General features: G+C 46.4%; 1 protein-coding gene across 3 annotated transcripts; it reads right to left on the bottom strand.

The window, feature by feature from the left end:
• Positions 1–877: 877 nt before the first annotated feature.
• LOC309331618 (maestro heat-like repeat family member 5) lies at positions 878–13,865 on the bottom strand. 3 transcript variants are annotated; one of them, XM_081843970.1, is made up of 8 exons: positions 13,797–13,865; positions 11,528–11,554; positions 9,297–9,413; positions 7,817–7,927; positions 4,993–5,133; positions 3,748–3,867; positions 1,922–2,017; positions 878–1,168 (listed from the first exon to the last, which is right to left on the bottom strand). In XM_081843970.1, exons 1-8 carry the CDS (start codon positions 13,854–13,856, stop codon positions 1,001–1,003), a joined length of 840 nt encoding a protein of 279 aa, XP_081700096.1. In that variant the 5' UTR covers positions 13,857–13,865; the 3' UTR covers positions 878–1,000. The 3 variants fall into 3 exon arrangements, 2 of the variants coding, with proteins under 2 accessions (XP_081700096.1, XP_081700095.1); XR_014151906.1 differs by lacking the exon at positions 878–1,168 and adding an exon at positions 2,751–3,052 and having other exon boundaries at positions 1,898–2,017; XM_081843969.1 differs by lacking the exon at positions 878–1,168 and having other exon boundaries at positions 1,463–2,017.
• Positions 13,866–14,494: the final 629 nt, after the last annotated feature.

Here is a 14,494-nt window from a genome sequence, read left to right as displayed (position 1 = left end):
TTTGTTCCACAATGATGAACCGCAGGGGAAATGTTGAATGGTTTCTTTAAATGTAAAGGTTCATCATTGTTCCACCAGTTGTGTATGTCTTTTTTTTTTAAAAAAATATTTTTTATTAACAATTTTTTGTAAATCACAATTCCAATAAAACAATACAATATCACATCTCTTAACATAGATCTTTTCACTGCTTTGGACTCCCTCACATCTCCCGCTCCTGCGTTCTTAGTTATAATTTTATTCAGCAAATTTGTCCCCTTGTTTTTAGTCTTCATAACTAATTTTCAATGTTATACCTCTAATTTTAACTATCATTTTATTCGAATCTTAAAAAGTTTAGATATAACCAACATATTCCAAAATTTTTATCATTTCTTAAATTTATCTTATCTTCATAATTCCCTTCCTTGAACTCAATGGTGCCAAGTTGTTTATACTCTAGCATCCTTCTTAACATTCATACAATTTACAATATTTTTGTAGGTAAATCTTAAATTTCTTCCAATCTTCTTCCACCGTCTCCTCTCCCAGGTCTCAGTTGTGTATGTCTTTAAGGGGCCAGAGCAAAATAACGAGACCCAGCTTTACAGCTGTGAAACATAGCAGGTGCTGAGTTGTATTGATTAAGCTGTGTCAGCATTTGGGTGTAGTATATAAGGAGCAGCACCTAGCTTTCCCATTACCCTGGGGGATGGGTTGGTGGTTGGGTCTGGTTTGTTGTTGGTGTATTTAGTGTATAAGGAGTTTTTGTTTTTGTTATTAAAATCTTGTTTAAGTTATTTTTGAGTCCCTTTTTATGCATTGTCTCCCCAGCAAGCTCTCTGCAGTGCTACTATACTGCAAAAAGCTAACACTGGCACCTCTCAGGTGGGCACTATTGCCATTATAAGAGAACAAGGGTGGTGAGTTCATGGTGAGTCCTGGCACCTCTTTTTCTAGAAAAATAGCACTGGCTGGCACCTTCCCCTGGAATGGCCATGCCATACAGCTTTCATCTAGTTCACACCTGAACTTTCCAATGCAATACGATTTGAAATTGCAGCGTTAAGCCTTGGTCACTCACATCAAAGTCCAAATGCTCGGAGACATATTTCAGGAGTACGTTGGTGGTCTTGACTGCTCTTTGCCTCTCACTGATTTTTGTGGAGTCAATCCAGCCATTTGTGTGCTGCGGGAGAGAAATCATCGTCATCACATGGAAGGACAACCCTTAATCCAGGTTTGCAAATTCACAAAGCTTCATAGAGGGGACAAATTGCAAAAGGGGGTTGTTTTGTAAAGGAGAAAGTTTGCTGCAATTTGTTTATTATTATTATTATTAATAATAATAATAGCCCACCTTTTTCCCAGACAGGGACTCGAGGCAGCTTAGTAGAATTAGATATTAATTGGCTCTTGGGTTGCTTTTGCTTTATCATGCATTTTCTGTTCTGATTTTGTATTTTTATGTTGTGAACTGCCCTGCAATCTGTCATTGGTGTGTTTGTGTGTGTGATAATTACAACAATACAACATACACCTCACCACAGCCATAGCAATGGAATGCAGGAAGCATCCTTAGACCAAGCCCAGCCATTGATCCACAGGTAATGAGGACTGGCAGTTGGCCCTTTGGCCTTTCAGACAGAGAGCCTTTTCACAGCCCCACCTGGAGTGCTGAGGACTGAACCGGGGACCTTGGGCATGCAAGACAGATGCTCTGCCCCGAGCCACGGCCCTTCCCCACAGGCCATCAGCAGAGGACATATCTTGTGTGCCTTGCACAAGCATTGCTAGCAGAACAGAGGCCCACTTGACCATCAGCACCCACAACCAGCGAGTTGGCCACAGATGCCCCCCGTGCAATCATTTCAAGAGGGTCTGTCCTCCGGCATGGGAGCTGCTGCTTCCCCCTGCTCTGACACCTTGGGGACTCCCTTACCACTAATATCTTCTGCAGCGTCTCCAGAGAGGGGGCCTCCGACAGCAAGCTGGTGAGCATGTTGAGCCAGATGTCGATAGTTTCGTGATAACAGTCCTGGAAGGAGAGAAGCAAAAGCAGTTAGAAGCTGAAGACCCCCATGGAAATCCCATATGCTCTGGAGCCTTCTAGTCCAAATTCGTAACAAAGCTTATGCAGGGGTTCAAGCAAGGCACACAAAGAGTCATAAACATCAAACGTTTCTTGATGTATATAAGGTTACAGGTCATGTGATATAAAGATACAGGACTCCACACTGGGCTCAACTTCCTTGGGGTGTTCCAAGGCAGAGGGCCTTCTTGGTGGTGGGGCCCACCCCGTGGAACACCCTCCTATCAGATGTCAGAGAGATACATCATTATACTTCCATCTGAAGACATCTGAAGGCAGCCCTGCATAGGGAAGTTTTAAATATTTGATGTCTGGCTGTGTTTTAATTTGTTGGAAGCCGCCCAGAGTGGCTAGAGTAACCCAGTCAGATGGGCAGCATATAAACAAACAAGCAAACAAATAAAATTAAATGCAGCGTAGGAGGGAGGCATGAGAGTCACAAAATGCAGGCATGCAGGAATCATTCGTGGATGCATTCTAGCCAAAGGTGAAATGCAATAAATATGGAAACAGGATTAAAATCAAAAATATACACCCCAAGTCTCTGGCTGTTACATCATTGTGATGGGTCAAGTGTCTTGGGCAGCATTCTTTGCAGCTTACACGGCTCAGACTCTTTGCCCTCAAATCCTTTAACCTGGCAACCCCATTTTCCTCCAGAAGCAGAAGGTCCAGTCACCTGGCTCTGTGTTGCCGGCACGGAGCTCCCGGCTTTGACCTTCGTAACCTGCAATGATGGCAATTGGAAGACCTTCCTGGTGGTTTTTTGTAGCAGCTGAGACCGGAGCAGGGGGTCCATGCGTGGTCTCAAGGCACTGAAAAGAGAAAGAAGGGGAGAGGAAAGGATCAGCACCCAGCAGTCCATAAACCTGGTGAAGAAATATGTACTGTGTCTGGCCGTACTTACGTCATGCGAATGATCGTTTCCATTGCGGGCTGTAAGATGGTGAGTGATGCCATTGGCTCCTCTTTGATGACCTCCTGTGGTGGGGAAGCACACAGCATGTCAGGGAACTGGAGGCGCCATCCCTGCCACCACCACACCAAGCCCTGAGTTGTGCTCTCTATCCAGCCCACTTGACAACTTCTTTGCAATTGGCAAGTGGGTCCTCCTAGGGGAGGAGAGTGGGCTTCCTGGATCTGGGAATAAGATCCCTTTTTCTCCTGGGCAGAGCTCTACCGCATAAGAACAGCATAAGATCAGCCTTCTGGACCAGGCCAAGGGCCCATCTAGTCCAGCATCCTCACAGCATTCTCACAGTGGCCAACCAGACGTCTGTGAGAAACCAGGGAGCAGACCATGAGCCCAAGAGCCCTCTCCCCGCCTGTGGCTTCCAGCAACTATATTCAGAAACATTGCTTCCTTCCTCTGTGGAGGTAGAACATAGCAATCATGGCTGGGAGCCATTGACAGCCCTCTCCTCCTGGGAGAACCTAGCCTCTTTTACTTAGGCACTGGTGACATCCTACTGAGGTTGCCACAATGTAGGGCTGCCTTTCAAGTGGGTTTGGAAACTTGAGTTGGAGCAGAACGTGACCACCCAGAAATGGTTTGGGGCCAGATGATCAGAACATGCAACCCAGAGCTAGACCTACACAGCTATTTTTAAGAAAAAACGCTCTGAAAAGAAACCCCAGGAGATTCCCCCTCTTTTTTTCTTTTTCTTTTTACTCACTGTGATGCAGAAGGTGAGCTCGTCTTTGTGGGGGAAGGTGACATATCCCACATTCGATTGCACAAGCGCCTTGGTTGTTAGAGTTGCTGCCTTCATAAAGCTCTTCTTCAAAGCCTCATTCTGAAAGGAGAAGGGATTTTATAAAATTGAGTTTGAATCAAAATCACAAGGAAACATAAAGCCACACTGACCCTAATCCTAATTCTAATCCTTACCCTAACACTAACCCAATCCAAAAACAAAAAATTCCTTCCAGTAGCACCTTAAAGACCAACTAAGTTAGTTCTAGGTATGAGCTTTCGTGTGCATGCACACTTCTTCAGATACCAATCCAAAAATTAACCCTAACCCAGAAGTGGTCTTGTTAGATAGTTAAATTCATGTTAAATTGCTGTTTTAGGGTTTCTTTAAAAAAAGTCTGGAACAGATTAATCCATTTTGCATTACTTTCTATGGGAAAGCATGCCTTGGTTTGGAACGCTTTGGTTTCAGAATGGATTAAGTTTGAGAACCAAGGTACCGCTGTAATGCCCCATCTGGTCCTAAGTGTGGAGCCAGTATACACCCCAGTCTACAACCCTTCGGTGGATGAAGCCAAAAACCCTGCCCTAGGGCACAGTCTGAAGGCATGTGGTGCAAGGACCTTGATGGAGCTCAGGAGGTCTGCTCAGTGCCTGGATGGTGACCACGGGGGAAATGGTTGCACACCTCCTGGAGACGTATGACAGGAGAAAGGCAGAATATACCATATTTTTTCGAGTATAAGACACCCCCTATTTTGGGGGACTCCAAATTAAGAAAATGGGGGAAGGATTGCCCAGAGTTGCTGAGCTTTTCGGGGGTAGGATTACCCACAGTTGTTCAGCTATTTGGGGGAGGGGATTCCAAAAATTGCTCACCCGCTGAACCTATGCTGCCACTCACACATGTCGCAAAACCCACCTATTGTCTGTCCCTCGCCGGCAGAAACCGCCAATCGCCTTCCCAATTTCCGCAGCGACAGCCAATCAACACCACCCCTTGCTGCAGCCACCAATAACGCACACAATAGCTGTTGACTATCTCCGGCTTGCAGCGGCAACCAAACCCACGTCCCCCCAATGCACTCTCTGTGTATAAGATGACCCTCATTTTTAAACATCATTTTTTAATAATAATAATAAAAACCCTCGTCTTATACACGGAAAAGTATGGTATAGCTGAGAGAACAAACAACAGGAGTCCGTGTGATAATCAGAGCCATACCTTCCTGCTGTTCTGGAATTGGAAGAGGAGCTCCTCTGTGATGAGGTCTATAAAAAGGGGGAGGTCATCCTGCCGTGCCCCGGATGCCATTTGACCACAGCAAAGGATGACGGTGATACTGGCATTCGTCTCGCTAGTATTCTGGAGGGAAAGGATGGGGAAAGTGAGTTTGGGAACCTTAAGTGCAATTGGAGACAAATCACCATTTAGTTGGGACCTTTTAGCAGCTGGGAAAATATTAGTAGTCAGTAAGTTGTTGTGCGAAAGGTGGAGGGCACAAGGAGAAGGGGACAACAGAGGACGAGATGGCTGGACAGCGTTCTTGAAGCTACCAGCATGAGTTTGACCAAGCTGCGGGAGGCAGTGGAAGACAGGAGTGCCTGGCGTGCTCTGGTCCAGGGGGTCACGAAGAGTCGGACACGACTAAACGACTAAGCAACAACAACTTGTTGTGCAGACTTACAAATTTTGTATTTTTTTTCCTCCAGGAAACTCAAACTGCTGGCAAGCCAGGGCTCCCCCACCCTATATATGTGCATCGGGTTCTTCCTGCCTAAATATAGAGCCTGACATTTGACCCTATTGAATTTCATTTTGTTAGTTTGGGCCCAGTTCTCCAATCTGTTAAGGTTATCTTGAATCCCGATTCTGTCTTCTGTGGCATTGGCTACCCTTCCCAGTTTGGTGTCATCTGCAAATTTGATGAGCATCCCCTCAATTCCTTCATCCAAGTCTTTTATTTTTAAAAAAGTGGAACAACAACGGGCCAGGACAGAACCCTGTGACACCCCACTGGTCACTTTTCCCCCAGGATGATGAGGAACCATGAAGGTGTTCTCTTTGGGTTCGGTCAGTCAACCAGGGAGAAAGTGCAGGACAGTGTAGGGTAGACTGACCACTGGTGCTCTTTTCCATGGGAGCTGCTTTTTAAAAATTAAAATGAACCAGGTGGATCTGCTCATCTTCTCCATAGTGAGGGTTGGGAAATTTCCTTGGTCATTTACCAACTCACAGCAAAAATCCAGAGGTACCACACTCCTGGGTTTCATTTCTCTTGGATGGCAGAGCACAAGAGAGTTCAGGGCTGCGTTCAGATGTAACAATAAACCAGAGGGCATCAACATAGGTTGGCCTCTAGCTCCCATCAGCCTCAGCCAGCATGGCCAGAGGTCAGGAGGGATGGGAGTTGCAGTCTGTAGCATCTGAAGGGCACCATTTTGGTTACCTCTGTGATAAACTATGGTTTATTATTGTGTGAATGAGCCTTGGACTCATCGGCTCCTGCTCCCTTGAGGGAAGCTTGAGGGAAGTTAACTGAAAGTGGAAGGAAAAGGATCTGATCTCCTTCCAGCTGGGTTGGAGAATTGGAGAGTCGGGGGCACATGACCCCAAGGCCCCCTCAGGTTATGGAACTGTTAGATCCGCACGCAGTTACTATGCCTTGTGAGATAAGATGGCGCCCAGTACACTTCTGCTGCGCCGATGGACGTCTGTGCCGATAGAAAACTTGAGCTCCCTTAGCTCTCTTAGCATAGTCCTTAGCAGAGTTTTGCAGCGGCAGAAACTGTTGCCTTGTGTGTGGATAATAAATCAGACTGAATGCAGGCTTCTTGCTAAACTCCAACAGTCTTTTAATGAGTAGAAAAACATCATAAATCAGCCCGGCGAAAGAGCAGACATCCTTTCGCCTCTCAGCCAAAAATGAAAGGAAACTCACACACAAAGAAAGATTCCCGTATGTGAACATAACCACGCCTCAGAATGTGAGACGTCACACAGAACTGTTTAACCCTGTAAGTTCTGATTCTCCTCACATGCCTTTGTAATAATTCGCTTAATTGACAAATATATGGAGGTGAACACAGAGAGCGACACTCAACTATGCTTTGCTTCAAGTAGACCTGTCGAAATGAATGGGCCTCGTCATCTTCATTAAATTCAGTGGGTCTACTCTAGAACATAGTTGAATGGGGCCAGCAGGCACTCCCGTAAGGCAGAAGAACCCTTGCACGAGAGCAAATTGGGCAGGGGGTGCAGCTGAAACCTCTCCCCTCTTTCTCTCTGCCTCTCCCAGCCTGCCGCCTGCCTTCTCTCTTGGGTTCTGCTCCCTCCCCTCAGTTGGAGAGGTGTCCCCTCTTCCAAACTCTAAGAGGTTCTTCATTCAAAGCTTTCTGACAGCAGAACACTCTCCCTTGGGAGGTTGTGGACTCTCCTTCGTTGGAGGTTGGATGGCCATCTCCCAGGGATGCTTAAGATTCCTGCATTGGAGGGGGTTGGACTAGATGACCCTTGGGGGTCCCCATTAGCTTCCACTATTGAAGAAATGCCAACCAACCATCTGACAACCAACCTAAAAACAGGGGTCAGTGTACTTTGGGGGGTGACCAATGGTTTCTAACGAATCTGTTTGTTTGACTGACTGACTGAGCCAAGGGATCAGATCAGATCTAGGATCTGGAGCCACAGAGACAGGACTGCTGGAGCCCACTTCAGAAGGATGACTGAGACATACCCACAGAGGAAGCTGTCTGGCTTCCATACTGAGAGCAGATCCAATTGCCTTTTTGGAATGGTAAGGATCCCATCCCTTGAAAAAGAGCATGTTTGGAAATGGGGCAGGATTCGTTCTTTTCCAACATGCTTTGGTGTGGATGTAAAGAGCCGCTAAGGATCCAATCCGCCAGGATCTTCGTCTAACCATTGGCCATGCTGTCAGGGGCTGATGGGAGTTCCAATTCAAAACACACGGATGGGGAAGGGGCACCAGGCTGGGGATGGCTGACCTACACTCTTGCTACGCTCCTTCCTCACTTCACACCCTTACCTCAGACGTCTCAGTATTCCTTGCAATGGCTGCGTGGCCGAAGTCCCGCACTGCCATCAGCACCTGTGAAATATGGGTGCTTGAAGCCACACCGATAGCCTCAGAAATTCCCTAGGGAGAATGAGGCACGTCAAACATGTCATTTTCTTGATTGCAATTAGTGATAATAATAATAATAAATCTTATTTATATCCCGCCCTCCCCAGCCAAAGCTGGGCTCAGGGCGGCTAACAACAATTAAATAGTACAACATTCTAAAAACATTTCATTATAAAAATTAAATAAAATCAATTAAAATGAAATTGATGGCAACCATTAAGCTAAGCTGATCATGAGGGATGGAGGATAAATGTGATTCTGTAAGCAGATTCCTGTGAAATGTGGGGAACCAAATTTAAGAATGGAGAAATGAGACACTTAGAGAACCAATTTGAAGAGATCCTTTCATCCCGGATAATAATAGGGGTGGTTTGAAGAACGATATTTCTGTGGATTCTGATGTGAACTGACCAGACCACACCTCCCAGACTCGTGCAGCTTGCAACGCAAGGATGCCTTGCATTCTGACATTTTCAAATCTTGTGATACAGTTCTTGGCTTCATTAAATACTCAACTACATTAAAATGCATCATTTATTCCCTGGAAGTATTTGTAATCCACCGCTCACCCAAAGGCGCCAGAGCAGGAATATGCACCATCTAAACCAGGGTGCTCCAGTTTCTCATACCAAGTGGGCCACAAGAGTAGTTCAGCACAGAACCTGTGGGCCGCACACTGACTTGTCGTGTGGGAGAGGGGAGCAAGGCCAAAATTTGACACACACGCCCCGGCCCGCATGCTGCCTTCCCAAAGGTAGGCAGGTGAGGCGCTGGGTTTTGGGAAGGAGGCACGAGGCTCTGGCGGGACCTAGAGCCTTCCCACCTTCTTGCCAAAGGTGGGAAAGAGCTAACTGAGGACCCTAGGACCCTGACAGATCACACCTGCCTCCTTCCCCAAGCCCAGCACCTCCTTACCCAGCTTTGGGAAGGCAGTGCAAGGCCTACAGGTGTGTAGGGGTGCCTCCAAGCTTGCTGAGGGCTGCCAAGAAAGGCATTGAGGGCCACTTGCTGGCTGCTCTGATCTAACCCAAAACTAAACAAATCTGCCCAGATATGTTGAATGCTGAAAAGCAGTTGCTCCTGTAAGAGGCTTTGAGGGGGTGAGTGGGTGGGTACAAAATCTTTGGAGGGAGGAAGGTCATGAGCAGAGACCAATCCGGAAATCAGGACAGAGGGCTGGTGGGGTAATGTCAGGGACTGGCTGGATGAGTAAGAGTGGGGGACCCTGGATTGTGGTGGTGGGACACTGGGGAGCAGCCTGGGGAGGCGCTTGAATCAAGAGGGTTCAGAAGGAGGAGGCTCTTCCAGGACAGTCTCCGTGTGAGCGCAGTCCCAGTCCCGCTGGCTCTCCTCCCCCCTGACATCCCACACATTCACTCACCTCTCTGTCTGCTTCCTCTTCGAGAGGCAACCTCAGGAGTAAGTGCAGGTACTGGTGGACTGTCTCTGCGCTCCTGGAATCCCGCAGCTTGAGTCCATAGTATCTATAGAGGGCGTTCTAAGGGTTGGGGAAGGTTTGGGTGAGTCACAGGGAGGAGACCCCACCAGCTACATCAACTGCTTTTGGAAAACCAAAAAAATTCAATTTTACCGTCTGAAAATGTCGGGTAATACTAAATAATAATAATAGATTGCAAGTACTAGGCAATTGTTTTAATGATTTGTATGCAATTTTACACATCTTCTGAATTCCCAAGTCACGTTACAACTCTTTAAAGGTAAAGGTAAAGGGACCCCTGACAATTAAGTCCAGTCGCAAACGACTCTGGGCTTAAAGCTCATCTCGCTTTAAGGCCGAGGCAGCCGGCATTTGTCCGCTTCCACAGACAGTTTTTCCAGGTCATGTGGCCAGCATGACTAAGCCGCTTCTGGCGAAACCAGAGCAGCACACGGAAATGCCGTTTACCTTCCAGCCGGAGCAGTACTGGCTTCAGCTGGGGAGGGTGGGATATAAATAAATTATTATTATTATTATTATTATTATTATTATTATTATTATTATTTTATTTACTTGCACTATGTGCTTTTGAACTGCTAGGTGGGCCGAACAACGGGAGCTCACCCCATCGCAGGGATTCGAACCGCCGACCTTCCAATCGGCAAGCCCAAACGGCACAGTGGTTTAACCCACAGCACCACCCGCGTCCCTATTACAACTCTTTAGTACTCCTCATTTGGGGAATTTGAAAGTTGACAAGTTCAGCATGTCCTAATTGCTCTGCCTCCACTGTTGGAGGCAGGAATGCTTCTGAATACCAGTTGCTGGAAACCACAGGAAGGGGAGAGTGCTCTGTGTTCGAATTCTGCTTTCCAGTTTCCCATGGGCATCTGGTTGGCCACTGTGAGATAAGGATGCTGGTCTAACCCAGCAGCCTCATCTTTCATTCTCATGACACACTTTTGTCCTAGATACGCTGACCCTAGGCTCTTCCCACTTTTTTAGAGGACTAATACCTGCACCTGCAGCCTCTTACAGGTGTCCCCAGCCTCCCTCCACAGTAATGTGGTTGGCTGTCACCGGTTTAAAAGGGAAGCCTGTCCAATAGTGGTGGAGTGGTGTAGATGAGTGTGGAGTCTTCTTTTGCCTCAAGGCGCAGGTACTCTGTCTGATTAGATGAACTGCTTTTGTAGATATTTGTATATATATTTAGCTCACAATAATAAATACTGCACTAAAGAACCTAGGACTCTGAGCTTTCTGCTAAAAGCGCTGCGAGGAATTCGTGACAGGGTTATGGGCCCAGCACACTTCTGCTGCGCATGAGTACAGGTGGCTGTTATCTAGCCGTGGGTGCTGGAGGGGAGCTGCAGCAATGGAGCAGTCCAGAGCTGGCGTGCTGCTGGAGAAGCTGACGGCCATGAACTACAGCATCTGGTCAGTCCGCATGCAACACTTCCTCAAGCGTGAGGGCCTGTGGAAAGTGGTGGAAGATCCACCGCAGCCCCCTGAGGAGGATGAAAAGGATGAGAAAGCCTTGGCTATGATCATCCTTGGAATGGACGACAGCCAGCTAGTCTACGTAGCTGATAAGGTGACAGCAAGTGAGGCGTGGGATGCGCTCAAGCTGTCCATGTGCGAGAGACATCTGGCTTGCTGATAACACTGACCAGGAGAACGTACCGGTGTCGGAAGACACCGGGGGACTCCCCGGTGAACCACCTAAAATTCCTTTGGACTTGCTGTGGACTTGATCACGCAAGTACCTTCTGCTATCCGGAGAGCAGAATAAACTCTTTCTTCTTTGAATCAACCTTGGTGTCATTTGGCTTCCTTCCTCCTGTCCCGGAGCAACGCAGACCCAATCAGTGAACTCCAATAAGGCTACAGATCCAATACTCTCTGTGGAAGTGCTGGGTCAGAATGACGCAGCAGTAATGTGATTGGCTGTCACCGGTTTAAAAGGGAAGCCTGTCCAATAGTGGTGGAGTGGTGTAGATGAGTGTGGAGTCTTCTTTTGCCTCAAGGTGCAGGTACTCTGTCTGATTAGATGAACTGCTTCTGTAGATATTTGTATATATATTGAGCTCACAATAATAAATACTGCACTAAAGAACCTGGGACTCTGAGCATTCCGCTAAAAGTGCCGCGAGGAATTCGCGACAAGGACTTACCTTGTTGTGTCCAGGCTTGGATGTCTTCTGCTGGGAATAAAATGAAGAAAAGTGTCATGTTTCTTGTCTAGAGAACAGTTGCCATCTATCTGCCACTTGTCTTCTCTAAAAAAACCCCACATGCCTAGAAATAGACTTCTTGCAAAAATCATTTGGAGTAAAATCTATTGCAATCAATTCTTCTTCTTTTTTAAAGTAACACTCCAAAGAAGATTCAATAAATCCTCTGGACTGGGAGACACACCATTCATTTAAAGCACTTTGTTTCTTGCCATGAACAAACAGAATCTAGGCATTGTGGCTATTACTATTATTTATTAAATTTCTGTACTGCCCTTCATCCGAAGATCACTGGCCGGTTTACAATATAAAAACTCAAAAATACATACCATAATAACAAACAGACAATACCACTCCCAGTATGATTATTTATTAAATTTTCTGTTGCAGAAAGTATTTGCTTGCCTGCTCTGCCAAATGCCCAGGCCTGGCAAATTAACTGCTCTTGAGAGCGAAGAGGAAATATTGGCCATATCAGGCACAATACAGTCACAAAAACTTTTACTGCACAATATCGGATTCTCAAACGTTCCAAGATATCGGGAACGATCAGTTGCAAAAGTTAAAGAAAAAAACATGCAACATTTCCTGGGGTCCAAGTCATCCCACCAAATCAAGTTCATGGATTGGTTCTTCTTCCGGTCTACAGATGCTGCACTGATCGCCTTCTCTGCTTCCCCAAATTTGCCTGGTCCTCTTTTCAAGCCCCACCAGGAGAAAGTCGTCTCTTGCATCTGCAAATAGGACCTTCCTCCAAGCTGGGCTCCCAATAGTTCAGGCGGAGGCAAACACGGCCCTCCAGCTGTTTGGGGACTCCAATGCCCATCACCCCTGACCCGCTGGTCCTGTTTGCTAGGGATGATGGGAGCTGTAGTCCCAAAACAGCTGGAGGGCTGGGTTTGCCTTTGCCTGTGATAGTTCATGGCAGTTCCCCTTCTACATGCTCCCACCAGCCCCAGGCAGCATATGGTCCAGAACATTTAGAGGGCACCAGGTTGGGGAATCCTGGTTCACGCTGCGCAACATCAGACCAGGGTGGCTAAAAATCAATGACCCCCTTTTTTAAAAATGGATTTCTTTGATTTAAATCACATTTTTTAAAAAATTAATTTGGATTTCTAAAATAAAATGCTTTTGGAGGAAAAATCTTCCAAAATATATTTTCTTTTTAAGTTGCATTATAGTCCAACGGCTATTCACTGGGAAGTAAGGATTTATTTTAAGTTTTTCATATATGCTAAAATTCATTCTAAGAATTTTTTTAAAAAAAGTTAACCACATCAGTTAACAAACATGGATATATAAGCTATAATGTTATTGTTTTAGTTAAATAAATTGTTTAAATTCTAATTAAGAAAATGGTTATTTTTCTTCCAATAAGGTACAGCAGAAAAGTTGTCCAAATATACAGTGGTAGCTCAGGTTAAGAACGTAATTCTTTCCGGAGGTCCGTTCTTAACCTGAAACTGTTCTTAACATGAAGCACCACTGTTAGAGGTACCGGTTGGTTGCTTGACAGCAATCAGGAAATATGGCTCAAGAGTCGGTTTTCCAGCTTTCTTCTTAGTGATCAAAACCTTCAGAATGCAGAGCACCTCTATTCCATGTCTTGCTCATTCACGGGCAGAATCTGAGAGTGGGCGGCCCTTCAACCTTCCCCAGCAGAGTAATTTCTTGGCGCCCAGTCTGCGCCTCCCCTCTCTGCGCGGAAACCTACTGCGCAAGGAAGGCTTGGGTAATGGGGGACCCCCCTCCTCCCCGCTTTGCTCAGGCAAGGTGTCCTGGCACCGCCTTGCCTCCTCCAACCCCTGCATCTCCTCTCCTTCCTCCGCTGAGGAAGTGCTGCTTCCCACGATCTTTGGGGGCTCTCTGAAATCCACCCGGCTTTTCCCCTCTCGCCCCTGAGCCGATGGCAGTTCTTAACCCGAGGTACTATTTCTGGGTTAGCGGAGTCTGTAACCTGAAGCGTATGTAACCTGAAGCGTCTGTATGCAGTTAACTTATTATACCCCACAATAATTTCATAATTATGTGTCTATGCATTCCTAACAGTATAACCAAATCAGTAGTAAAAACTACTCTGGAAATTTATTATTCCCAAAATGAAACCTTCATCTGGTTGTAAATATTAAGATTATACAAGCAAGAATGTAAAAAGATGCTTTAAATCGATTTGATTTCAATCAAATCCACCCTGCATCACACACACCTGGGGAGGTGGCTGGAGGTGTTGGAGGATGGTCTCCAAAATCTCCTTTTCATCCATCATCTCCAAAGCTTCTCTGACGGTTCTTCCTCCCAGCATTTTCTTACCCACCAACAAGTACTCTAAGTTTTCATCAGAGAGTTCTTCAGAAAGAAAGAGAGAGAGAGAGAGAGGTGAGTAAATGAGGCGGATGAGAGGGAAAGGTACCGTGTTTTTCCATGTATAACACGCCCCCATGTATAAGACGCCCCCTATTTCTGGGCACTCAAAATTTAGAAAACGGGGGCAGATTGCCAAGACTTGCTAAGCTTTTTTGGGGAGGGGTTGCCCAGAGTGGTTGAGCTTTTTTTGGGGGGAGGGAGCCATTAATCAAATTGCACAATTGCAGGCAGGCATCAACCACCAAGTCACCTATCGTCTGCCAGTTGACAACAGCCCTTTCCACAGCAAAGAAATCATAGCTGGGAATCTCTTCCTGGCGGCTACAATCAAGCGCCCGTCCCCCCTCAGCACTCCCCCTGTAGAAGAGGAGCCCCAATTTGACACTTGATTTGGGGGGTAAAAAACCTCGTCTTATACATGAGAAAAGACGGCAAGTTCTTTCTCAGGTGGCTTCTCGCCTGTTGCAATGAGCGGGTGCATGCCATATCTGAACAGGGATCATAGAACTGTAGCGTCTGAGGGGACCTGCGGGGTCACCC

Source organism: Podarcis erhardii, assembly GCF_964252035.2.
Source record: "Podarcis erhardii genome assembly, chromosome: 16".
NCBI classification, from domain to species: Eukaryota; Metazoa; Chordata; class Lepidosauria; order Squamata; family Lacertidae; genus Podarcis; species Podarcis erhardii.
Note: the sequence above shows the minus strand (reverse complement) of the source record. Positions and strands in the feature narration are given on the sequence as shown.

What these genes read in the sequence shown, in the direction of transcription:
- LOC309331618 (XM_081843969.1), bottom strand. Translation starts at nt 13,856, where the DNA reads ATGATGGATGAAAAGGAGATTTTGGAGACCATCCTCCAACACCTCCAG. An exon ending in CCAAGCCTGGACACAACAAG is followed by an intron (nt 9,414 to 11,527) that starts GTAAGTCCTTGT and finishes CCCAACCCTTAG; the next exon opens with AACGCCCTCTATAGATACTA. An exon ending in AATTCCAGAACAGCAGGAAG is followed by an intron (nt 3,868 to 4,992) that starts GTATGGCTCTGA and finishes TTCTCCTTTCAG; the next exon opens with AATGAGGCTTTGAAGAAGAG.